This window comes from Neopelma chrysocephalum, unplaced genomic scaffold, assembly GCF_003984885.1.
Source record: "Neopelma chrysocephalum unplaced genomic scaffold, ASM398488v2 Primary Assembly neopelma1_67, whole genome shotgun sequence".
Lineage (NCBI taxonomy): Eukaryota > Metazoa > Chordata > Aves > Passeriformes > Pipridae > Neopelma > Neopelma chrysocephalum.
In genome coordinates, this window is record NW_020897726.1 from 2,506,946 (window position 1) to 2,532,426 (window position 25,481).

At 39.6% G+C, this 25,481-nt stretch overlaps 1 protein-coding gene across 1 annotated transcript in view; it reads right to left on the reverse strand.

Annotated features, from left to right (window-relative positions):
- CALCR (calcitonin receptor) overlaps positions 1 to 25,481 on the reverse strand; it is a 156,106-nt gene that overhangs the window by 29,385 nt on the left and 101,240 nt on the right. Inside the window, exons 4-8 of the mRNA XM_027684792.1 lie at positions 24,395 to 24,548; positions 20,988 to 21,098; positions 13,748 to 13,860; positions 10,423 to 10,514; positions 5,429 to 5,555 (exon numbers count right to left, since the gene is read on the reverse strand). Coding sequence (XP_027540593.1) covers positions 5,429 to 5,555; positions 10,423 to 10,514; positions 13,748 to 13,860; positions 20,988 to 21,098; positions 24,395 to 24,548 — 597 coding nt within the window. The remainder of the gene's footprint in view (positions 1 to 5,428; positions 5,556 to 10,422; positions 10,515 to 13,747; positions 13,861 to 20,987; positions 21,099 to 24,394; positions 24,549 to 25,481) is intronic.

Consider the following 25,481-nt stretch of genomic DNA (forward strand, 5'->3'; position numbering starts at 1 on the left):
AGCAAGACCCACCAGGCACAGGAGGATAGGACAAGGCAGAGACTACTCAGCCATGTATCCAGGCATAGCTGAGCTCTTGGCATCGTGCCCTGAGCCAGGCTGGTTTAAGGCTAGGTGGAGTATGTTTAACAGCCAACTGTACTTACCCTATGTTTGAGGCGTAACCTGCAAAAGCGTTTCCTAGGTACTAGGTAGATATATAGCTTTGATGACATGCCTATATATACTCCATGATTCAGTTAAATGCTCCAAGAGTTTTCTAATGATATGACTGGTATTTGTGATACTAAATATAGGCACCCAATCTGTCTCTCCTGTAATCAAAAAGGTAACGTGTCAACAGAGATGATGGAGATCACAGTACAAATTACCTCATCCTAAAGGATATATCTGAAATAAGTCAGATGGATAGTCCCTGGATGCGTCTTTGTCTGTCTTTAGCATGGGACAACTAGGTCAGCTGTAAGTATTTAAAAAACTGGTGTCCAAATGTAAAACATGCCTGACCTTAAATGCTTATGAATATCGTAATGTTTTAGATGCACTCAGACTCTGCTCCAGTGTCCATCCTGAGGAGAACTGGTGCGAGGGGGAGCCCCCAACCCTCTGAAGGACATTGGGCCAAGGGGAAACCAGAAAATTTAGAAGTCAGTGAGTTGGGTGTACGCAACCATAAGACATTCAAAGGTGAAATGGTGAGGAAAGGAGCTCAATCATCCAAAGAACTGACCTATTTTGGGCTAATAGCTCATTCCGCCACCTAAAGCTAAAGGCCATGTACATAAGTTGCCCAAACCTTCTGCTTTTTGCCTCCTGCTGAAAGTCATTACTGTTTCTTCTTCCATACTCTTACTCCACATGCTTGACTGTCATCTGTAAAGACACTTTGATGCCCTTTCATTTATTTCTCTTCTGCTTCAGGTTACTTCGGCTTGGTCTTAAATATCTTCAAGAGACATAGGGTGGCAGGGTTGTGGCTAAAAATGGGCAATACTGCTTGTCTGCACAGCAGTCATTGAAGGGCAGTGAAATAACATGGATGGTATTAATTTCATACAACCTGAAAGTCTGACTTCATGGTATAGATGTGCAGGATGAAGTAGCCCCTGTAGAGGAATGAGCACTCTTCATTTATTTAACCTGACCTATTTTAGCCACCTGCATTAGAGTGAGGAAAATGGTCTCTTGAATTGAGACACAGCTGCCTGCACTGGCAGCACTGCCATTTAAACAGACAAATCCCAGTGAGGAAAAATGGAAACATTCTGGTACTGTCCCTCTGAGGGGAATTCCTTTTAGAAGAGTCCATCTTCTGAAGGATTATGAAAAATCTACTTTTTGGGCAATTCCAACTCAAATTTCTCATATCTTAGGTACAATCTGTTAAAGGCATAAGGTAAGGAAACTTGGAGAGGAACCCCCAGTTTGATTTGAATTATCTTGAATTAGTAGTTGCTCCTACATCAGCTAGGTTTCTAGACATAATTGCTTCATATTCCCAGAGAAATATCAAAACTTAAGCTCTTAAATGGTCTGTTCATGTTGGAGGCCTTGTATACAACAGGAGTTAATTAGAGGATGCAATGTGCATACAGTATAGCACAGAAGCCATCAAAAAGGCAACTGTTAGCATTTGTACTTGTTGATCTGACATTTAAGAAGTGGCTACTTGACATTTTTCTATGCCTGTGTTTTCAGGAGCTAAAGACATATCATCTATTTACCTTTCAGTCTCTCAGATGCACTGGAGACAGGGCAATTGACAGGAACTTATGGTCTCTCAGGTCCTATCCTGCATTTTTAAGTCATCCTCACTTTGTCATCTCTCCCATCTCTTGAGGAAAACCAAAGGGAAAAAATGATAAAAAGCCTCGGTAAGGCATGGAGAAATTAGTGTCAGATTTAGATCAAACACAGCTCCACACTGTGGAAGACTGATAGTCTTTTAGAGACTGCTATAACTCAGATGAGGGACCCTGGTGGCCTAGTGGTTAGCATGCAGGACTCTCACTACTGCAACTCAGGTTCGATTCCCCGGTCCCCTGGGCAGATGGAGCTCGTTAGCCCTGTGAGGCCATCCATCTATGAGAAGGTCACTCTAAACAAACCTACGTCCTGAGGACCTCACTGCCATTGTCCAAGCTTGCTTGGCCCCGGCAGATGAACCTTAGGATTAAAGGTGGGCTCAGTTCAGCGCAGGCTGTGTCTCACCTAAAAAAATCCATTGCGCAGGCTGGAAAGGTAAAAGACCTTTCCCAAAATCTTCGTTCGCGAAGACTGGCCATTAAATATAGCTCAGATGGGAGAGTAAAGTAAGTACACCTTTCTTGATGAGCAGTTCTGGAGGCATGTCATGAATTTCAGCAAATCTGGAATGGATTCACTCATTTTTCATACAGCCAGGATGTGCTTTGCTTCAACAACCTCATGTAGAGACACCAGTGGTTGCAAATGGCCACTGTGGCTAAACAAGAGAACCACAGCTGATGACAGCAAGAATTGGGATGCTGAAGTTCTGCTGATTTTGGAAACAGCTGTCCTGTGACTTTTCACTGTCACAATGGCAGAGCTTCAGGGTCCAGAGATGGTGCAGGTACATAATGATTAGGCAGAATGGTAGGTTAAATCTGACTTCTCACAGAGACATTTCAGTCTGCAGTTTGGCCTTGTGCTAGGTATCCGGTTGCAGGTCGTATCTGAGCGAAAAGATGCAGACAGAAAACCTGGGAACAAGCCCCAGGACCTGATGCCTTCAGCTTCTGGACTTTTTCATGACAAAGTCCTTTCCTCCAGAAATGTGATTCTCTGGCTTCTAAGTAAGAGGCTGCATGTAGGGATTCCACTGCCAAAATACCATCCACAGGATCTGATAGACTCGAGGTTATTTTGACATGAAATACCTTGGGGCCAGGCTACATGAAGGCTATCATCCCTCACTTCATGATGCCGCAATAGTTTTGAAGAAATCTCTGCCTACTAATAGATAGCCTAATAATAGATACAGCTTTAAAAGAAGAGCAAGCAACTGAAATACAGACAGAATAATTCCCGAGGAAACTAAGACAAGGAAAACTGTCCCAAAATAAATACTTATTCTTAGACTCTTAAGCCTCCTTTTCCCTCTCCTGATGGCAGCTGTTAATTTGATAGTGACCTCCCATTGAGAAAGCAACCATAATGTTGTTGAGAGAGCTCAGATCTCTCTCAGAGATGGCTACTGACTTCTTTGCAGCTCAGATTTAGTTGCTCCACATAAACAACAAATACTCTTCACAGAAGTGTCATTTACAAATGCTGTGAATGTCCTTTAATCATCCATATTTCATATTCTGGGCATGGCACACCATGCCAGATCAGTGAATCTGATGCCACTAGGATTACATGGTCCTTTGTTTCCTTCATTACTCTGAGAGTTTTGAGAATATAAACAAGAATATAAAGACCTTGGGAAAAATGATGGGAATTGCTGCTCTGCTTCATGCCATTTAGACACTGAAAGATCTGTCTTAAAAATGAATGCAGATATTCTTTCAGCCTGAAAATTTGTAAGAATTCTTTGAATATGGATGGTTCTGAATTCACAACATGCCTTAGTCTGCATTAATCTCACTGAACCTTGTGGGAGGGGGAGGACTTGATCTTTCCTAGGATGGAGGAAGAGATTCTGATTTATACCTCTATTACTGCAGTGTTAACCAGTGATTTCGATGAGGGTGAAACCGGTGCAGCTCCGGCCACAACAGTCCTGGCACTGACCATGAGCTTACTGCTGGCAAAAACTTAATTTGCAAATGATTCACCAGCATAAAACGAACTCATACTCTTAAAGGTGAACACATGTTAACTGAAGTCACAATCATTCTGTGCTCCAAGGAAGGTCACACTGCCCTCTGCTCACATGCACAGGACACTGTCAGTGATCCCATGCCAGCTGTGCCTGGGTGCCACAGCTGGAGAGCAGGATGGCCTGTCCCTGTGCATCCTGCACAGTACTGCTCCATCTTCCTCGTCCCTGCAGCTTAGCAGGGCTGGACAGGACTGGTGAGGAAGACTCTACACAGAAAATGCTATTAGGTAAAGAATTATACCCCGAGAAGTGCAATTCTGCTGATACCAGAGAAATGCAATGACATCAGGAGCAACTGTCCTCTGCATGGGTCAGTTTGATTTTGTGGATGAGGATATAGGCAGATAGAGCAGGAATTTGCTTTCCCTGTCACCTCCTGCAGTCACCCCTCCATAGACACATGCACATCAGGAACTGTGCTTGCTTGCACCACTCAGGCTCAGTCATCACAGTTATAAACCTCAGAAATGTGATATGGTGTTTTGTAGTCCAATTCAAAAATGCTCCTTAGCAAGGACAACTTCTCTCTAATCCTGAGGATTAGTGCCAAACCTTCCTTTTCTCGCTCTTGTTTTATTAATTTCCCCAACTGCCAGTGGCATCATCCTTTTTGTGTTTGAAAACACCACAAATTAAATGGATCTTAGAAGGATGTTAGTGACTACACTATTTCCTGTTTCAAATAATAGTTTGTGACTCTTCTGTCCAGGTAGAGCATTTGCTATGTCAGGAAGGAACATGTGCCAATCAAACACTCATTCTTCTTTTCTGCTTTACTGATGAAAGCTAATGACACTGTCACAGAGGAAATGGGAGAGATGAGCTTTTCTTCATGTACCTGCTCAGGCAATGGAAAACTAATGGGATTTATGTGAACATGTCAAAAATTATTCTGAAGCAAAGTTTAAAGCACAGGCTCAGTCCTTTGCTTGTAAATGATGAATTAAAGGGTTTAGTTCACTTGCCCACAACAGGCACTTTTGCTCCCTCCTTTACTCTGGAGCTGAACAAAAAATGCAACAATTTCACCACTGAACATGGTGTAGTGAGACATAAATCTGGTGGAGAACCTTTGATTTCAACAGAGCTTAGCATGGACGTAACTGGACAGAGCTTAGCATGGACGTAACTAATGCTTTGATTTACCACCTCCCAAGAAAAAAAAATGCAGCAAACAGATCTTTATGTGTGTTATTTTGAGAAAAGCCCTATCTCTCTCCATCCTGTCCTTCCAAGCATGTGTGCATGTGAGGAAGGACAGGCGGTCACTAAGGGCATCTGTCCCTTCAGGGGCTTTGTCAGGAAGCATCAGGTAGTTACTGCCAAGAGCAGTGGGGATCTGACACATATTTGTATGGATGGGCTGGCTGGAGCAAATCTGGGGCTTGTTCCAGATTCAAAGATTTTTATTGCTTAGTGAAAGATCTGAGCAAGGCTGAGTGAAATTCTCAGAATGCGCACCCTCCATGTGTGTTTCACCAGATGGATATCGTTAACTGATGAATGGGGATTCTTTGCTTTGGCCTGGCCATAGTGATTTTACTTGGGTGTTAAGATGGAGAGGAGTCATGCAGTACTTACGGGATCCCTTTTTACAAGGCCTGGGTTAGGGACAACAGCAATGAGGTGGGCAATTGTAAACATGGAGTTCAGCACATACGAAAAAAACAAATTCTTATGCAGTGTTATCCTTTGACAGCTGAGGCTCCTGAAAAATAAGTAGCACATGTCGTAAATTAGTATTTTTCTTCTGATGTCACTTAAACAAGCTCTTTCTGGCAACAGTCTCTCAAGAATGCCTTTTGGCAAGGCATAATTGGAAAATACATGCCTTGCATTGCAACCATAACCTCTGACAAATTTTTGGGTTTGTTTTTACACCTGTTTAGCACCACATGCTTTTCAGACCATATTGTAAAGAGCTATCTGGCTACATTCTCAACCCTTGATGCCTTTCTTTATTTATGGTAATCAAGCTATTAAGCAGTGAAGCAGAACCCTGAGAATTATTAGATGCGCATGATACAAGTAATGAACATCAGAAATACTGCTTTATAAGTAACCGTTCCCTGGAGATTCAATTTCTCAAATACTCAGATGAAAATTATTTTCTACTTCAGGAATTAGTGGTGAGACAGGATGGGAAATTTGGGCAGGAATCTCCTTAAATTACAGGGGGATTTGGGTTGATATCCTGCATATTTCTAACTCCAGCTGAGATCTCAAACCAGAGGAGGTTGTTTTCCTGCTCAGAAGGAGCAGAAATCTTTTGAAATGACTGATTTTGGGGAGGATAGGATTTATTGCTGTTGTGGGTAGCAGAATTTCACAAGAAAAGTTTGCAGTATTCTTGTGAAACCAAATCATGACTGCAGTTTCAGTCCTGAACCATCTCCCTTTCTAATTCATGCCCAAAACCTTATGTCACCTCCTCAGATACCCCTGAGGCAGAGAAGGTGGCTCCTGCAGTGCTCCATGCCCCGGAGCACAGTGCCAGGCTGACAGAGGGTGATTGCAGAAAGGCAATCACAGAGCTGTTAGATAATGCTGTGATGTCTGTATTCAGTGATCACTGAGAGCAAGCAGGCAAAACTGCTAAGTAAAAAACAGAAGTACTGCTCTCTTGCTAAGGCAAGCTTCCCACTCAGAACTAGGAGTCTTTTGCAGTCTTTTGCCGTCTGGCATGGAACACAGGCTGTAACTTTCTGATTCTCTGTATGTGGAGGTCAATGCAGAATGCACTTTCCTTTAAAACAGAGGGCTAATCTAACCAACTGAACCCTTTTCTGCTTATTTTGCTTGTTTACTTAGTTATTTTCCTTTTTTAGCTCCTCATTTACCTGCCATTTATTCTTCATTCTCCTTACACCTATTTTCTGAGTCATTTCATGGACTTCTTCCTTTAGCTTTAGGTCATCTTTCTGGTTATGGTTATGATCATTCTGCAATGTTCACCACGTTTCTTGACCTTCTTATTCACCAAGACTTTTTTTTTGGTTCAGGATGTCTATGAGATGCAGGTCCTGGTGGATAGGAATGAGAGTATCTCTTTACACTTGCCCTGATTTTATGGTCTTCCATTAGCATCAGCTAATGGCAAATGTTGAGCACCAGATATGGGGCCAGACGCACTTTCAGTTTGGTTCGCTGTAGAACAGGATATTGTGCAAAACAGAGTATTCTTTGGAGCTATTTTTTGCTATACTATGTTATGTTGCTATACTATGCTATGTTCTTGTGCTTACTCCACCTGTATTTGCCCCCATCACAAATCTCATCTGACATTCCTTTTCTGCTCCTAAGCTCTGGTGAAATTTATTCAGTCCTGAGTCTTTCTCCCTATTCTCCATCACTACATTTCGCCTATGCTACTTAACCCCACTTTTCTTGGGACACTGTGACATGGTCATCACTGCCTGCCTTTCTTTGGCAGCCCTGAGAACAGGATCAGTGTGACATCAGTCCCCTTCCCAAGAAATAAAAATTTCCCTGTTACTGGGAGCAGCTTTTTCAGCTCCTGGCCACAGACATGCAGACCGTTGTCTCTCCAGCTGCCTTTCTACGTGGTTACAGATAGAGACAGTCTTTCGTGATAATCTCAGCCAGGTCCATGCGTCTCCACTCCCATTCCTGTCCTTCCTCATTGCTTTGCTTGACTTTTGGCAATCTTATTTATCTATTAAATTGGACTATCCTTTGCATATTGCCCTTGTCCGCTCTCCAACCTCCTTTCCCTGCCTGCCTTCCTCTCTTAGTTTCACTCTTTCCTCCTTTCCTCTCAGTATTCCCTGTCCTTTTTCTTGATGCCAGCTTTCATGTTAAAGACACATCTGGATTATTAAACGTATATTTCCATACCCTCACTTTCTAATTTGACCTTCAGTGTTTGCCATCATAATGGCACAGCACCTGCCTGACTCAGTCCACACCAACAGGAGAACATTGTAGCAAAATCCAAACCCTTACTTCATTCATCCTTTCTGCTGGTTTTGACAATCATCTGCAATCTCCTCCTTCTCTGACCTCTCTTAGTTCTCTTCCTGGCTCTCTTCCTGTTCTTAATCATTCTTTTGTGGTGTTTTTGAAGGCTCCTTGGCACCGCCTCCACCATCTTTCTGTATGCTCCCTACTCTGCATAATTAATCAGTATGCAAGAAGGCACAACTAAGCCAGTTATCTGTATCGAAAACTTGTGAGTTTTTTGTGTCTCTATGCTTCTATCTATTGTCTCTTTAGAATTTCAGAGCCTCCTGTGTTTTTCATGGCTTCCCTTTGTTTCAGATTGATTCTGTCTCCTACATGTCCTTTGACAGAGGTAGGTTCTCTTACCTACTCCCAGTCACCCTTACTTTTGAGTTCCTATCTCCACTTCTCTATTACAACTAGGACTTTTGACTTTTCTTCATAGAACTGTCCTGTGAATCTTTAATTTCTTCTCATTCATGAATACTGATAATACCAATTTTCACCCCCAGCCACTTATTTTCCATCTTCTAACCCCTTGTTTATTTTTCAAATTATTTTCATGCTTTGTACCATGTTCTCCCTTACCCCTGGGGAAAACTTCCAACAAATTTCCACAGATTATCCTTCCACCCATTATCCTTTTTCAACTTCTTTTAAAAGCCTTGGTAACAATTAACTGCAGGTGTATTCATAACACACCATCTATTATTCTGGCAAATCTAGACTTATTGTACTCCCCATCTGTCTTTGTACAAATGTCTTTGTTTTATTAATTCAACTGAAAGTGATTTGGAGCTAGGAGTCCCTCTTTTCTTTTGTGTTTTATCAAATAACATAATGAGGTCTCAGTTTGCAAGTACAGAAATATTGCAATAATGTGATGATACATGTAGCTATTAGACACTCCATTTTATGAATACTCTGTCTCCTGTTATGAGTTAGTATTGCTCAGTGATGCTCATCACTACTGTTTCAGTATTGCCTTCTGAAAGTACTGCAACATCTGTGATGACAGATCACTATGAATCTTGACGCCCCAAACTGAAATGAAAAGAAATCTCTGCCAGGGAAACACCAATCCCTGCAAGCTGTTCATTGCTGCCTCTACAGTCAAAGGTTATTATACAGTCCAGAAATCATCTCTTGCTATCTGATTGACTGTCTGATTGACAGTTTCCCTTCTACTGAAGGTCAAATAATCTACTGCTGTCATAGCCAGATGACAGAAAACAGCTGAAGGTAACATGAGCCGTGCTGCCCTACTGCTTCATTCTCACTTTCTTATGACTGTAGTTTGGTCTCCTCTTTGTCTCTCATTTTGAAGCACTTTGTTTTAATTCCTTTCTCTACTTCTTCCTGTAACCTTTGTGTCATGGATTAGTCATGGAAGGGGAAGGAGAAGTGGAGGAGGAAAGAGAGGAGGAGGTGTGTTGCTGTCTGGAAGGCTGCTGCAAAGACTAGTCTTTCCACAAAGCCTGGGACTCATCAGTATCTTGCGTTGTCCATGACTCAGAGCTAAGAGTGAGTCAGACAGGCTGACCCTGCCTCATGTGTCACAAGGAATCACCTTTCTAGTCCTTTTAGGGCACCTTATTTGACCAGATCCTGTCTTTACTGTCCCAAAGAACTCATGCCAGGTTATAGGGTTCCAAATCCAATTAAACTGTGCTCTTTCTAGTTTTGTCAAAGCTATGGTTTTGTGCTCTTTATCTACTTAGATGGGAAGGGAATTCATCAGTTCATTGGGCAGAGTTTCTAGCTACTTCTGTATCTGATTAAGGCATGTTGTCACAGGTACTCATAAAATCACCTCTCTGGAAATAACCAGAATTTACAACATGTTTTGAGTTTGCAATCTTACAGACTCTTATAGTCTATGAAAAGTCCAACCATTTAATTTTCCTATGTTTCCTAGACTTATTCTTGGTGGTGGTGTTGTTGGGAGCTTGATCTTTTACAACTCTTCCTGTCTGACAGTTGAGGCACAGACATCTAATTGACAGCAGACAGGTTCACCAAAGAACAAGATTTAAATGCTCCAGTTAAGCTGCCATACAGTAGCTGCAATGCTTTCAGTGAGTATCAGTTTAGTCTCTTTTAAAGTTCTGATACAGCACATCACTGTTTTTCCTTTTAATGATGATGGCAGGCTGCACAGTACTGTCAGATTCACTCTTAGGGCTGAGTCCTGTAAGAACCTACTCAGGTCAATAGCTTAGTCCTTCAGTGTCATATGGAGGTTCTTCAGGAGCTTGGGGCTCCAAGCCACTGCCCTGTGCAGTCACTGCACCTGACAAGGTCTGGACATGCTCTTCAAGGAACAACAGGCAACAGGTAAATGAAAGGCCTTACTGCATCCCCAGTTACACCATTTCCCTGTGGGCTGCTCTTTTACACCAGTCTTGACAAACATAACACCATGATCTTGGCTACACAACACTGGGAGATGTCCCATTGGAGAGAGGACCCTGTGCTGAGATTTCTTTACCAGGATTATCTAGAAAGGCACTCAGAAGAGCTGCTTCCCACTGCCATGTTTCCTTCCAAGCCTTTCTTTGGTTACCACTTGATATCCCTCAGAAAGAAGAGTGTCTGCAAGAAACACTTACTTGAAATAGAAGAAAATTGCCAAGGAAATCAACAGGGATGTTATAGACAAAGCATGGCCAACGATCGCCATATAATAAAGTATGAACGCCATCTGCAATTTAACAAAATGAAAAGGCAAACATTAACAATTTGCAGGCACCTGGTGTTTTTTTTCTCACTAAGGAAGAATCTAAAAAATCGATCTCCCATTTTGCATTTTTCTTTCAAGTATTCTTTTTCTATATATTGTTAATGTCTGCAATCTATTAAATAGAATGACTCACAGTCTAATGATAAGTGCTTCTTACATGTGTTGATCTGTTCCTGTTACACTGCAGGAACTGGTGACATCTCTGCTCCCACTGTGTGTCACTAACTTTCCAAGCTCTAGGAGACCACAGCAGACATAATATATTCAGATTTCCAATACACCCAGGACAAGTATTGCAAAAAGAGCTATTAAAGAGAATAGCTTGCTGCAGGATTGGTAGAAAGCTTTTATGGGCTGAAAGCAACTTAAACAACAGGGATCAAAAGCTTAATGGTCACTTTTTAGAGATGAGTCAGTAGTTAACTGTCCTCAGGACTCCTGTTAGGGCTGGGTTTTTGTTCAACATATTCATCGGTGACCTGATGCAGAGAAACCTCTAAGTTTCCAGGTATTACTTAGGTCTTCCAGATAACAGTGAGGAACTCAGGGCCTTAGTTCCTCTGCTGAGCTTATTTTCTTTTCAGCTCTACTTTATTTGTTTTTCTTTTGCTATGCATGAGCATTCTCCCTCTTTTCAGTGAGTAGAGAAATTGCTTTCAGCAATTCAGCCCTAAGTTTTGCTATTCACTTTTTTTTTTGGTGTTTCCAAGTAATTTTAAACTTTTCCTTGAGAAAAAATATGAAAACAATTCAGAAAATTAAGGCATTTCTTTTAGTAAAGGTGCACATCTTCTTACATAGTTTGGTCTTCAGTCATTTTACAACTTTGGAATAAGCTTCTACTTTCATTGACCTAGGTGGTGGTGGCCTGAGTCAGATTTAAACCAAAGTCACATTTACACTGGTCTGACCACGTAGAAGTGACATGACCTGAATGTAAATACCATTCACCAAGTTATGGAGAACTATGCATATTTAACTGCAAATATCCTAGGTCTCCCAGTTTTTCTTCACAAAGACTAGTCACCACATTGCTAGTGAGTGCAAACGCTTGACAACTTATTCTGAGAGCACCAGCAATCCCAGAGAGGGCAGACCCAAGTGTAGAGAAGATGAGACAACTTTCTGAATACAGAGTAGTGGGAGAGGTTTTTACCTGTGTGCATTTCTTCCACTACATACTGTATGGTTGCTGTGTTTTTTCATGACATTAAATGGATATATTCTTAAAGCCTGAATTTAATTTACAGATGACCTGTTCAAAAGTACTGTTTTCCTGCCTATCCTGTATACGACCCTTGGGCTGAAACAGTTAAAGTAGGAAAGGCCTCCAGATAGCTACGTGCCACTCTGTGTCACCCCAGAGCACTCTTGGTTATTCAATCTATTTAACTTTCAGCTTACAACTGCTAAATCAACTGTGTATCTGGGACCCAGAACTGCATTTTTGATTACTCCATGTAAACTTACTACGGTAACTGCTTAAAAAAGCTTTCAAAAATAGCAATGATGACAGATCAGAATGGGCTAAACTGTCAGCTAATAAAGTATATGGTTTAACATTACATTTTTAAACACTGACCACAATTTTAATTTTTTTAAAATAAGCTGTCTCAAAAGTATAGCATGTTGTTATTTTCAGTGAACTTCAAACAAATAATGAACTATTTTACTAATTTTGCACTCCTTGAACTAGCAACTTGTCATGTCCCTTTTGACACACAGGACTTATAACATACTGACACACAAAATTTTTAGTTTATTCAGATTTTTCATGCTGTTATTTTTTTGTTCCCGTAGAATTCTTCCCTTGAGGCAAGAGAATTCTCTAAGAGTAATACTTTCTACCGAGTTAATTATATTATGTATAGGTATGTGGAAATAGTCTACAAATTAAGTGCACTCCTGTTTTTTGAGGATTTGTATTAAAGGTCATAATCTAACTTGGCATTTCTGTGGAGACAAATTCTTTCTGCATTTTCCATCATTTTTCATTTCAGAAGAATCATGATGTGCGTATAATTTTCCTTTCTGTTCTATGTGCTCTTTGCTTGAATGATGTTCAAAATTGTTCTTCTAGAAGACATGGATAATAGGTAACAGAACTAAATTTTTTGCCTCCTTACATGTGCCAACATCTGGAAAAATTATATTTTTATGGTGCTTCCATTTAATGCCTCTGTGAGCTCATATCATTACTATTATTCTTTCCTTGTCACATAGGTGAGCCCCATTTTACCATGATGGTTCCTCATCCTGCAAAAACCTTTAGAATTCATGTCCTGCCTAGTCCAGTAGACTTTTCCAAGGCTCTTTGGATCATTACTAAATATAACTACATACTGCTTTTCGGCTGCATAAAAAGAGGTCCTCCAACACAAATCTCAAATCAAATTACATCTTGAATCTTTTCCTTCCATGATTCCAAATAATCACAAATTATTCTGTCATAAATCTGTAATCAGATTTTCCTGGAGCTCCACTCATATTTGAGAAATATGTTTATTTTCATGAGCTTCCCTAACTTGATTTTTTTTTAAGCTTTTCTCAGATTTCTCTCTCTTTATTTCTTTTGGTTCCCTTATATTTAGTTCTTCTCTTTCAGCTTAGCAACTCAGTTTTGGAAATATTGATGCAAATGCTTAATTCCTTATTGTAAATAGTCTATTGACTTCTGTGAAACCATCAAAGTTAAATGTGTTCACGCTTGTCGGTTTTCTGGATTAATGGTATCTTCATAAATATTTGTTTTCAAAGAGAATGAGTACAGGGTGATATTCTTTGCTGAAGAAAAACAATTTTAACTTAAATTAATATTACCAGCCTTGCAGAGAAGACATCAACAGCTTAGAATATTATTGTTACAGAAAGCAAAATTGGGATTCTAAAAGATTATTTTATAACTGTTGGACAATTAGGGAAAATCATAGGAATTAAAATGCATTTGAAAAATACTCCAAAACTTGTCACATGAATTGCTACTAAATGATGCACCCCATAGCAAACCTATACTTAGATTTGAACACTCATCAAAGAAATTTAATAAGCTAAAATCACAAGAACAATGCTATTCAAATCTTGTGCAACAAATAAAGGTGAAAGATAGGGCTATTCTGTTCTCTGTCACATGTCTTACTGCTAGCCCAGCCCAAAACCACTGCCAAACAACCACTGCCTCTTTAACTTCATCATACCTTCAGTTTTTCAGAGGTGAAAGAGTTGCACAGGGTGTAATTGGACCAGGTTCGGTTGCTCTCAGGATGGCGGAACCAGTTTCCAGTTTCATCACAGTATTTTGAAGCCCTCTCTGAGGAAAAATTGCAATAATAGTTATTTTAATGTATGCATATTACATATTTAAAATCTATTAAAAGGAATTACTTTATTTGGAAATAAAATGTCTGTGTAACAAAATCCAAATGATTTTCAATCTGTGCAATTAATATCCATCTCGATGGTTTGTTGTTTTGGTTTTTTTTTCTGAGATATATCTGGTGGTACACTTGTTGTTTATCTGTCTCCTTTCGCCTTGAATGAGTATACATCTAAGCCTTCATTCAAATGCAATTATTTACGTGATAATAATCCCTTTAAAGAGGCTCTTGAAAGCTGTCTAGGGAAGAGAAAGTAACCTCAGGCTCTGATGTGTGCTGTGTCCTCCGTGTCCTCCCAGCCGTGCTCACATTCCTGCTGGGGAAACCCTGGATGCTGAGGCGCAGATGTCACTTGTAATCACCTGTCAAATTTTGGACTGGTTCCTTGGGCCTTCTGTCAAGCATTAGCCAAATGGGAGTCACTGGAAGGTTTGCCCAAGTAACAAGGGTAGGATAAGATCATAAACTTAAATTATTTTATGTTTTCTTAGATAGTGATGCAGACATTTATCAAAAATATATTTTTCAAGTCTGGCTTTTAAAACAGTCAAAAAAGTCTATCTTGACTTTCCTTTGCCTACTCTAGCTCTATAATTTCATTGGCTTTATACTTATATTATCAGTATTTCCAGTCAATACACTTTTACAGAGACAATTACCATTTGAACATACATATTTTCATTTTTTTGTGGTCAACATTGCCACTTATTTTTCTTCATCTGATGATTAATAGTTCTATTAACTTGGAAGATTTGTATTCTCTCTATACAACCTAAAGAAAGGAATTGATCATATGGACAAGGTAAGGATTATATAGACTGAGCTTACTCTTACTCTGACTAGAAATACACTTTATATAGTGCCATTGCAGAAAAAAAAAAGACAATCCTCCAGAACACAGCATATTTTTGAAATTGTTGTTGGTTTCAAATCATTGTTTTGGGGGACTTATTAAAAATCAATACGTGCATCAACAATACCAAGAGGAACAGTACATGTTATCTGAGCCTTCCATCACTGCGGCTTGGAGATAATCTCAGACTGCCTGTTGTAGCAACGTTCCCTCTGTACTCTTTGCCAGATACTATCAAAAGATGGAAAAAGTCTTCAGTCATAGAAAAAAGATTAATGGTTATGCTCCCATGGAACACAGTGTGCAAACATTGCACCTACAAAGTGCATGGCTTTTGTTAATATGCTACAGAGTATTTATGGCAATATCATCCATCACCTCTGTACTTCAGTGCCTAGCTAGGCACTCTGACAGAGTTTAATGTGGCCTCTGTAACTTAGAGATAAACCTTTAGTTTCATACTTTCTCTTGAAGTCAGATAAACACAACTGATCCTAGCCTGAAAGCGCCAATTCCCTGCAGATTTCTTGCTCTGATGTTAGAATACAGAACTGGGGCATAAGCCCTCCTTACTGTCCATCCCAGGGACTCAAACATCTCAAACATGTCTTCTAAATCTATTCCTTTACACAGAAACAAAGCTGCGAGCCTGCAATTCAACCACTGTGCTACTCCAAGTTATTATACAGTGGGCCAGTAGCAGGAGGGTTATTATGAATCTGGGTACGTTTGCTTTTTTATGCTAACCAGAAGAATATGGTAAACTTTGAAGAAATACACATGTGAAAGGATGGGTAAGACAACACTAGCAAGATAAAATGGAAGTGTGGGCTTTAAGATTATTAAAATACTATGTAAAAACTAATTTTTTAGGCTTGAGCTGTACCCTATCAGCTTGGATAGGGCACCACTTGAGCATTACATTACTCAAAACCAAATAATAGTGACATTGTGTGGGATTCATCCCACCTGACTTTAGCAACCTAAAAGTTACGGAATTCATAGGCAGTTGTGCAGAATCTATGCCGTCAGTTTAGAAAGAAGACACTTCCAGAGCTGTCTGGGTAAAATGAATGAGAGAAATCCTGTCCAAAAGGTCAGTTTCATGGGAGCAGTGAAGTGTCTTGAAAGATTAATCAGCAGCAATAATTTTGTGTGTATATTGTGCCACCAATAATGCTTTTACGAATCCTATTTTCATAAAAATCCCTCAATAATTAATATGTAATGAATATATTAATAATCCTGGAACCATATGATAGCTCTATCAATCAGGCTTTTTACAATTACACCAGCTCTATAGCTAGCACGTTAAAACATCAGTTTTTTATTTATTGCTGAGTTATAAGCTGGAAGTACAACAAAGTTATCCACTGCTGCAGTGCTTGCTCAGCTCATACCAGATATTGGATTCTTTGCCATTGTTTGGATAGACCTGTGCAGTGCTTGCTTTTGCAGATGAGGGAATAGTTGATGTAGCATATCTGATTTACTTACATACTCAGAAAAATATTCTGGAAGAAATTTTTTCATAAATAAAAAAATCATCCATTATAATGCAATAGAGAACCTGGAAAACTTCAATTGCAGTGTCCTAATAAGTGAAGAGTTATCACTGTCTTCAGAGTGTCTTAGTCAGCAGAACCAGAATCGGTATAAAAGAATCATATTGTGCGCTGTGGGGATAAGATTTGATTTTTATAATACAGCTGTCAAACTTGCTAAGAAGCAGGACAGAAAGACACAGAAGGGTAAGGAGAAAAAAGCAGCTGGACAAAGAGTTGTTCAGATTTGTCTTACTTATCATTATCTAAGTTATATCACTTCAAGATAAGAAAATATGACCAGCAGAAATCCAGAGCTGTCTATTTTAGTCAGTCATGAAATTTGCATTTTGTGGCAGCAAGAAAAGGGCTCTCCCAGTGTCAGAGCAGGAAGGCAATGCTGTACTTTCATCTTCCTTCATTGTGAGAGGTAACAACATATTAATCATCAACTGAGTAATTGCTTATGGATACATATGGATCTGTTTCCAAATTACACTTCTAGAAACTCTGCTCCTGGAGCTTCACGAAGAGTTATGAGTAATAGTTTACAAAAGAGAACTAAAGACAGAAACCCAAATGAGTGGAGAACCGAGGGGAGTTTTGCCAAATGCAGCTTTGTCTCACAATGGTTACTGCTCTTAACCACTGCTCTTTGCCAAAGAATAAAGGGAGTGAAAGCAAAAAGAAAAGGTACATCTGCCACACCAAAACTTGCACATTCAGCTCCACTGGTATGTGACTGCACCTAACTAATCCTAACTAAATGCATTATATAGGGACAGAGAGGTGGGCAATATAACACTCCCCTGCCACAAACCCAACAGCCCACAAATGACACAGGGCAATGCTCAGCTCCTCCTGCTGCCCCTGGCAAACTTGTCTTGCTAGAAGGCCATTATATCCACAATGTATTTTCCTTTTTTTCATTAGTAAGAATATTGGCAGCATGAGTTACATACTACATTCCCATAAAACTCACCTCTCACCAATTTCAGTGTGACCTGGAACCATTTCAGAGGGATTACACCAAAGATTAACCTATCTAAAATATGAATATAAAATACAATTCAAGAGGAACTGTGCATGTTGCCTGAATAGGGGCATATAAAACATCCCTGCTCAGAGCTTCACAGCCAGGAGTGGACTAGACAATGAATTTCCTGCTGTCACTGGCATGAAAGCAGTAGGTCTTGTTATGTTTTCCAGACAAATTGATTTGTTTTCATGCATTATCACATTGTGCATGATGTGCACTGCGAAAAGGAGATTGCTTCTTTCAGAACACAGATTCGTATCCAGTAAGAACAGATCTAAATTCAGTGTAATAGGTGGAGTAGCTAACTGTGTTGTCAGATACAAAATGAAGAGAGCACTGAGAATGTTCCCTTTTGTTTTGTTTCTGTGTTCTTTTCTTCAGAATATGATTTCACCTTGTTTACTTTCTAACATACTCCAGCGATTTCCTCTTGGCTGAATATTGTTGGGGATCAAATATAGAGAGTTGGTATATGGGGTGCACAGATGCAGATGGGAGAAGGATTCACTACTATGCTGCTGGTAATGTTTCACTTTTCCAGTTAAAAATGACATAAGTATCAAAACAGAAAAATATAAATTATTCCAGGACTCAAAGCTATACATGGCCTCTAATGAAGTGACTTAGCCATCACTATGCTAATATGCAGTGGTTCTGTATGTCTTGGTGCTGGCCAAAGCAGCACAGTATTAAATACTTGTTTCAGAAATCCATGGGGTTACTTACATGCCTAAAATATTTGCTGAGGTGGTTGCATATCAGAAACTCAATGGGGAGGAAATCTGACAGTCACTACAGTTTTCATCATAAGAAAATGTTATTCTTCAGAATGAATTTTCTGTTTCTCAGCGGAAAATTCAACTGGATTTTCTTTAACAGGAATAAGTTACCAAAAGAAATAATGACTTGTGACACAAAACCTGACAGACTTCTCAGGACAGCTCAGTCTGTGCTTTTGGCCACCTGTATGTGGCAGCCACTTCTATTAGCAGCTGATAGACTTGTAGACACCCCCCTGATTTCTGACTTCCCTGAGACTCCCTCCTACTTTATCAAGTCCCCATGTGACAACCAGCCACCTGTAAAGCAAAGGCTGACTACCCACTGGTTTGATGCCATAGCTGTAACACATGCTGGGTTACCCAACAGTTATTCTAGGAAAGCAGCTCTGGCTCAACCAGGAGATGCTGGGCTGCTGCCAAGCCAGGGAAACAGGGTTGACTGACCAGGATGCAGCCACTTGACTGACCAGGATGCAGGCAAAAAGGATGACAGAGGTTCTGACAAGGAGAAAAGAGATGTACTAGAGGAAAATACTGGGTCCAGAAGACCACAGGTAATGTTCTTTAAAAGGACAGCAGAGAGAACAGTAGGAAATTAATTACTGGAGGAGGCTTTTCTTCGTATGGGTCTGTACAGAGTACAGGAATGCTAAAAAATTCCTAAATCTCAACTTCTAAAGCATGCCAGAGTGAGTAACTGCAGAACACACATACTGTGGGCCAAACTCTGTGACAGGCATCTGCACATTAAGGAGTGATTTGCAATCAGTTGTATGAGCCACAGGCCTTGGAGTTAATAAGCATTAGTAAGTGGAGTGAGATCCTTCTCCATGGATGGCTTCAAGTGTTACTTTGAAGAGTGTTGTTGTAGTGGAGCAATTAGTTCAGAACAAGTCATTGGAGACAAACAGACAAGTGGAAAGGCTAGGAATAGGTGGCTTGGGAATGAGCAGGAGAGTGGCTCTGTAATAACGCCCATCCATGAAGGACAAGGACCCTGAGTGGTTGGGGAAATCTGTGAGCACAGGGCTGCCCAACACCCACCTTTGCACGTATAAGCTGAGCATTGCATGGAGCATACCTATTGGTGACTGTTAGTGCCACATGTTTGTTTTTTTTTCTTCTATAAAACCCATGGAAGCAGGTAGAGCAGAAACCTTGTAGTAAATTTTTCTATTCATAAAAGGGGCTGTTGCCTTTGTGCCTGAGGTTGCACAAGTCTCTTCGTATGTGCATGTTAGAGGTGTGTCTTGGATGGGGTCTCTACCTTCTGCTTCAGCCCCCATTTTATTCATGGTATCCTCCAACATGCACATATGAAGAGGCTTGTGCAAACTCAGGATCCAGAGCCCCAAGCTCTCTTCTGAACGTGGGCACTTCTGTCTGGGAACTGAACCAGGTTTGGTCAATTCTTTTAAAATGCTCTTTTGGAATGCTTTGAGAAAATAGTCTAATGGCTGAAGCACTCGTCCACAGAGAGGGAGACCTAAGCGAAAGTCAGTTCTCCAACTGAGGGTCTCAGCTCCTCAGTCTGTGTCCCCAAGGTGCTCCAATGATAAGCCATGAGCATGACCCTCCTGCAAGACTCCTCTTTAAAAACTATGACAACGGACAGAAAAGAGGTCAAGACTTTTGTGTCAGAAAGCAAAAAAAGGGCACAGAAGAGAAGACCCTGCCACATGAGCTCACTTTCCAGGCACAGAAATCCTGAGCACATAGACGTCCTTCAATCCATCCTCTCCAAGGCCTAATTCCACTGGAAAGAGGGACATTCCCCCACCAAAGATGGAATGTAGTTTTGAATCTCCTCAGACTGGGTCTGACACTGTAAGTGTCCCCCTTGCTGTGTGAATTCTCTAATCATGGACAGCTTCATTTATGAAGAACAGAAACACAGATCAATCTGGCTGCTACTGCAAATGGGCTTCAGCCAAACGCATACCAGGTTCAATCCAACATGGAAACTACTATGTTTCTAAACAGACAATATGCTCGAGAAGATCAACAGTTCTTGCTAATGGTACTTGGTAATTAACTCACAGAGATGCAATGGTCTGTTTCCTTCATCTCCAGTTGGGCACATACATTTTGGCTTAAGTTTGTTGAAAATTTTTAGATTTATATGCCCTCCTTCCCAAATGTTTAATTTCATAGATTTTAACTGCAATTGGTGCACTGTGACTATGTGGAATTTAGCACACTGCGGCATCAAGCACCGCCTATAAGCAACATGTCCTGAGCATGGAAGACACAACTCTCTTCAAACTGGAGTTAAATTTGTGTCTAATATTTCCTCATATCTATTCTGCAATATTTCTGTCCTTGATTTTTCCTTTCATTTTCCTTTTAAATGTTTTTGAATTACTTCTCTCAGTCAGCATGACTGCTAGTATTTGTATGAAGAATCCAATTAACAACTGAAACTCGGAGACTAAAAGAATGTTATTCTGCTTATCTTCTATAAAATGATACTTTACAATACAAATTGAACAAAGAACATGCTGACACATATTTCACACAAATAAGCATTTTCTCTTCATTATAAAAACTTAGAATGAGGTGCTAAGAATATTTTGATATAACTCAAAAGCTGACATTTTCATAAACTAGGTTTCATAAATCCATGGTTTATATTATATTTACATAAATACATATAAAATATTATACAAATGAAAATATATAAATCAGGTAACCCAAAATCTTGATATGTTTTAATTTCAACCAAAATACCCTGAGATTTCACAGTGCTGCAAAAATGTCACTGCAAAATGCATCCTCTCAATGGCATGAAAGTTTTGAAGACATCCTTCAAAAGATAAAATGATAAAAAGAAATACTGTACCGGTTGGATCGAAGTCTGGAAAATAATCCGGACAATTCTGAGCAGTGATCCTTCCAGCAGGTGTATCATCCCAGCACAACCAGCCATCCCATGTTCGGTTGCAGAACAGACCTGGACATTTAAGAGGGTTTCAGGAGTTAATTCAACACATGGTCACTCCTGAACTGTTCTTTTCTAGCCTCTCGAGGAATATTGCTGCCTGCAGATAATCAGGTTTTGTTTTTGTAATAAACTCCTTTATTATTGTTACACTTAAGAGTGGCATTCAGGGGCTACAAGGAACTTGTTTTTGCTGACCTGATGTTAGTTGTGTTCATTTTACTGGAAAGTTATGTTTTAAATCCTGTTGAACTGAGCTTTGAATGTAGCACTTGATCCTAAAAATTTCTCTTCTTGATCCTCCTTCTGTCCCCAGCTGCAAGCACGTACACTAGTAATACCCAAAGACCTATTGGGCACCCACTTTTCATTTCACCTTCTGTTGTTCAGTAGGTCTGAAAATTGGGCCTTTGAAATGTAAAGGTAAGGAAGAGTTTGTGGGGACATCCCACTACAAGCAACATTTGCAGAGACAGGTCCCTGTAAGGCTGTTGCCTTATTCAGCACCAGAGATCAGTGGTGTACCTACATGTCCAGTGAAGCAGATGCAAGACTGATCTGTAACAGGCAGATTCTGCCTGCTGATGTTGTCTAGGTAGGCGTGCTGTGATCCTGTCCTCATCATGGATCTTCTGGGAAGGTAGTGCAGTCAAGGCTGTGTCGCTTACAAGGGATATTTCCACCCCCACAAGCAGCGGCAAAGTAAAGGAGGCAGAACACAGCTCATTCTTGATCCCCAACAGAGATGATACCTACTATGGTCCTCAGAAACTGTGCTGTAAGACTGCTTGCTGTAATGTGTAACATAACTTATTGTGGACAAGAAATGTATTAAAAAAACCCCTACACTTCTTAGTTATTTTCCATTTAAAATCAGTTTGTGGTGGGGGAAAAGGTATTTATCATCATGACCATCAGGTTAAAGGGAAATAGAATGAGAAGGTACATCTTGCTTTTTTGCTCTGGTCCTGAGGAAGTGTCAGAATGGCTGCTATGACCATGTAGGTTGATTTTTGAAGAATTATTTAGAAGGTACCTCTGAAAGTTAATAAAATATGGATAGCTAATTGCTTCTGGTGCTTTAGAAACTATCCATAGATAAGCTTTCCTACTAAAGTAAAAAGGCTGTAAAAAGTCATCTGAATTGTTCAAATTTGCACCAATAACTGTTTATATGTCAAAATAGCTGTGGACTAAAAATTGAAAGCGTAAATAATTCTAAACTAATATTTTCCAGATTAGATGTTGCTCAGAAAAGATATTTTCATATATACTTTTACTTCATTTACTAAGATTTTATGCACATACATGTTTCTGTTATCAAGTTAAATATGCTAATACTATTTTTCACTTAAATAACCAATCATCATATCAACAGGTGGTTATCTTTCCTTCAGGCACTGTCATGTTTTTCTACAGCTTTGAAATGTATCTGAAAGACTTTGAGGAGTGTTTTTGTAATAATGAAGAAAAAGAAGAGTAAAAACTGTTTGCAACTTGAGCTTGTATTTGAAAGACAGTGTTGAAAGGGGTTGGAGGGAATTTCTGTCTTTAAATCCTCTGCCTTGCCTGATAAATAAAAAAAATAACACATGTCAATCTATACATTGTGGACCGTGTCTTTCAAGGTAACTAACAGGATATATATATGTATACATACATATATATATATGGATATATGTATACATATATATGTATATATACATATATACACACACATATATATACACATATATACACCATGTATGTATATATATATGTATATATATATATATACATATATATACACACACGGTACTGTCCTGGAGGGGTGGTCAGGTGTTTCCATGTGCCTGAGCCCCTCATTTTATTATTTTTTCAGTTGAAAATGCAACTTTAGTTGTGCTGGCATCGTTCCTTCGTCACCCATTATTTTCATTTTGGGTTATAAATGAATTAAGTGCATGTTGCTATGAACATAACAGTCCCCAATGGCATCACTTAAAATCTAGCTGCCAGTCGAAGGAATGCAGGAACTGCCACTGCTGTCCTCCTGGGACAATGCTGCCCTTGAGAACACTATTAGGAATTCGTGTCATGATATGAAATCCCAACTCATGCTGGAAAAACAGCCTTTGCAACTAATCACACAAGCAAGGTGCAAAAGAAAGGGGAATCCAGTGGAACCATCAATGGATGCAAAAGTTACTTGTTTATAGAGCTGGAGACTAAAAGAGTAATCCGAGAAGATGACAGCAAGTTATTTCCACCACAAGTTCAGCAACTAAAAGGCTTGTTTATGTCTGAAACATCATGCTATATTCCATAACCCCGTATAACTACTTGTGGGGTTTCCCCATTATCAGCCTGAATTAAAACCTATTTTTAGCAAAGTCAATCTCTATATTCATTCCCAAACATTTCTGCATCAAGACTTGAGTATCTTGACATCTAACTATTGTTTGAGTCTTACAGAGATCAGTAAAACCTTTGTGATAAAGAGCTATAGAAATGTCTTTGTTCTCATATTACACAAAGCCCCCTTTATCTCCAACCCGTCTATTAAGTTGGGTGTTTTCATTAGAGGGTTTTTTTCATGCATTTTCTCTTTAAACTATGTCCTCAATATCTCTGTTCTTTACTTGCATAGGTCTTCACAACTCCTCTGTTATTTTTTTCTCTAGTCTCCTCATATCTTCTATATCTTCTATAAGAAAAAGTGACCAGAACACTGAGTCCCAACCAGAAATCCTGCTTTATACTATGTAACTGTAGCACCACTATTTTTTGTCATTTCTCTTTTTAACAACCTTCACATATGCCTCATATTTAGTAAAGATGAGTGCTCAGTGCCCTATAAATCTATTTTTGCTAATGTTACTGTTGAATATGGAATACCTGGAACTTCTGTGTTGGTACAGAGCATGACAACCAGCAGACACTACACAAATGACAAAAAATTGAAACAGAGAGTAAAGAGAACAGAACAACATTTATATTTAAGAGATTCCCCATTCACAATCAGGTCTTTGTGCGAGCTTGCTGAGAGGTTCTGGAAAATGCCATTCTCTAAGCAAGAACAAGACACAGAGCAAGAAATGTGAATGATGGAGGAAGGAAGCACTGTTCATTCCCTGGGCTCCTTCCAGGCTTTTTTATTTCTTTGCACTTAGGAGGATGCTAAGTAAGTGTGAATTTGATTACTGTTTGCGGGAAGGAAGTGCACCCTGTGGAAGAGTATGGGTTAGCATACAGAAGAAAATGTTTCTTTATAGTTCTATAACCAAGCATGGCAAAATACAGACAGATTTTTTTAAAATCCTTTTTACCTTTTTTCTTGTACGGAGGAGCTCTGTTCATCCTCTCATAGCATTTGAACTGTGAATCTATTATCTTCTGTCGTATGACTGAATTTTCTGTTACTACAGGCTCTAATGTAGGGTCAGTATAATTTACAGTAGAAGAAAGACTTGGAACAATTCTCTGTACAGAAAGGAAAAACTGTTAGTACAACTGAATAAAACAGGAGGATAGAATTAAAAAAAAAAAGTGGGGACCAGAAATATATTTTGCATTCTTCAAAGGCCTTTTATTTGCACATGTTTAGTATTATGATGGGCCTTGTACTGCTTGCAAAACAAATGCTGAATTTTATTAGTTTACCTCATTAAAACCACAAGATTTTAACCAAGCCCTTTTTTTTGGCAAAGAGAGGACCATTAAATACTCGATAAAGTCTTCAAAATCTTTTTCTTCAGTTTAGCATCTGCAAAAATTACACCCATGTATTTCTGCTCACTTGTGCCCATTTTTTTCTTGACAGTGCAGACAAAATACCTCAGTGCCACAGCCTGGAAACGGATTATTTCATGTTTTATGCCACCTGCTTTGAACTTCTTCAACTGCTAAGGTCATAGAAACAACGGGCAAAGAGTTTAAACCTCAATATCTGGCCCTAGCTCCTAGTTAAGTACCTAAATTTGAGTCCCTACATTTGAGTCTGAATAACAGGGTCCTCTTCAATCTAGTGGCATCTCCTGACTTCTCCCATTCTGAACCACTTGCAGTTTAAAGGGAAGGATCATTGCCTCTGGAAGGCAAAGTCAGTCATGGTTTTTTGCCATCCATCCATCCGTTAGTTGTACAACTCAGGTCTGTGAGCGGAAATGAGAGTGTGGAGCTTTAGTTAGTTCTGTTCTGCCTCAATCCTGTATCAGGAAACTTCTCTGCATGAAGGTGATAGGCAATGATTAGTTCCTCTGCTTCCCCAAGAAAAAGAACATTGTGATGGCTTTAGTACTGTTTAGTATAGGGGAAGATAGAGGGTCATGCAAGGAAAGTGCCACAGCAAACACATACAGACTCACTTGCAGGCTTCAAAATCTAGGACTCTCATATATACACACATTTTACCAT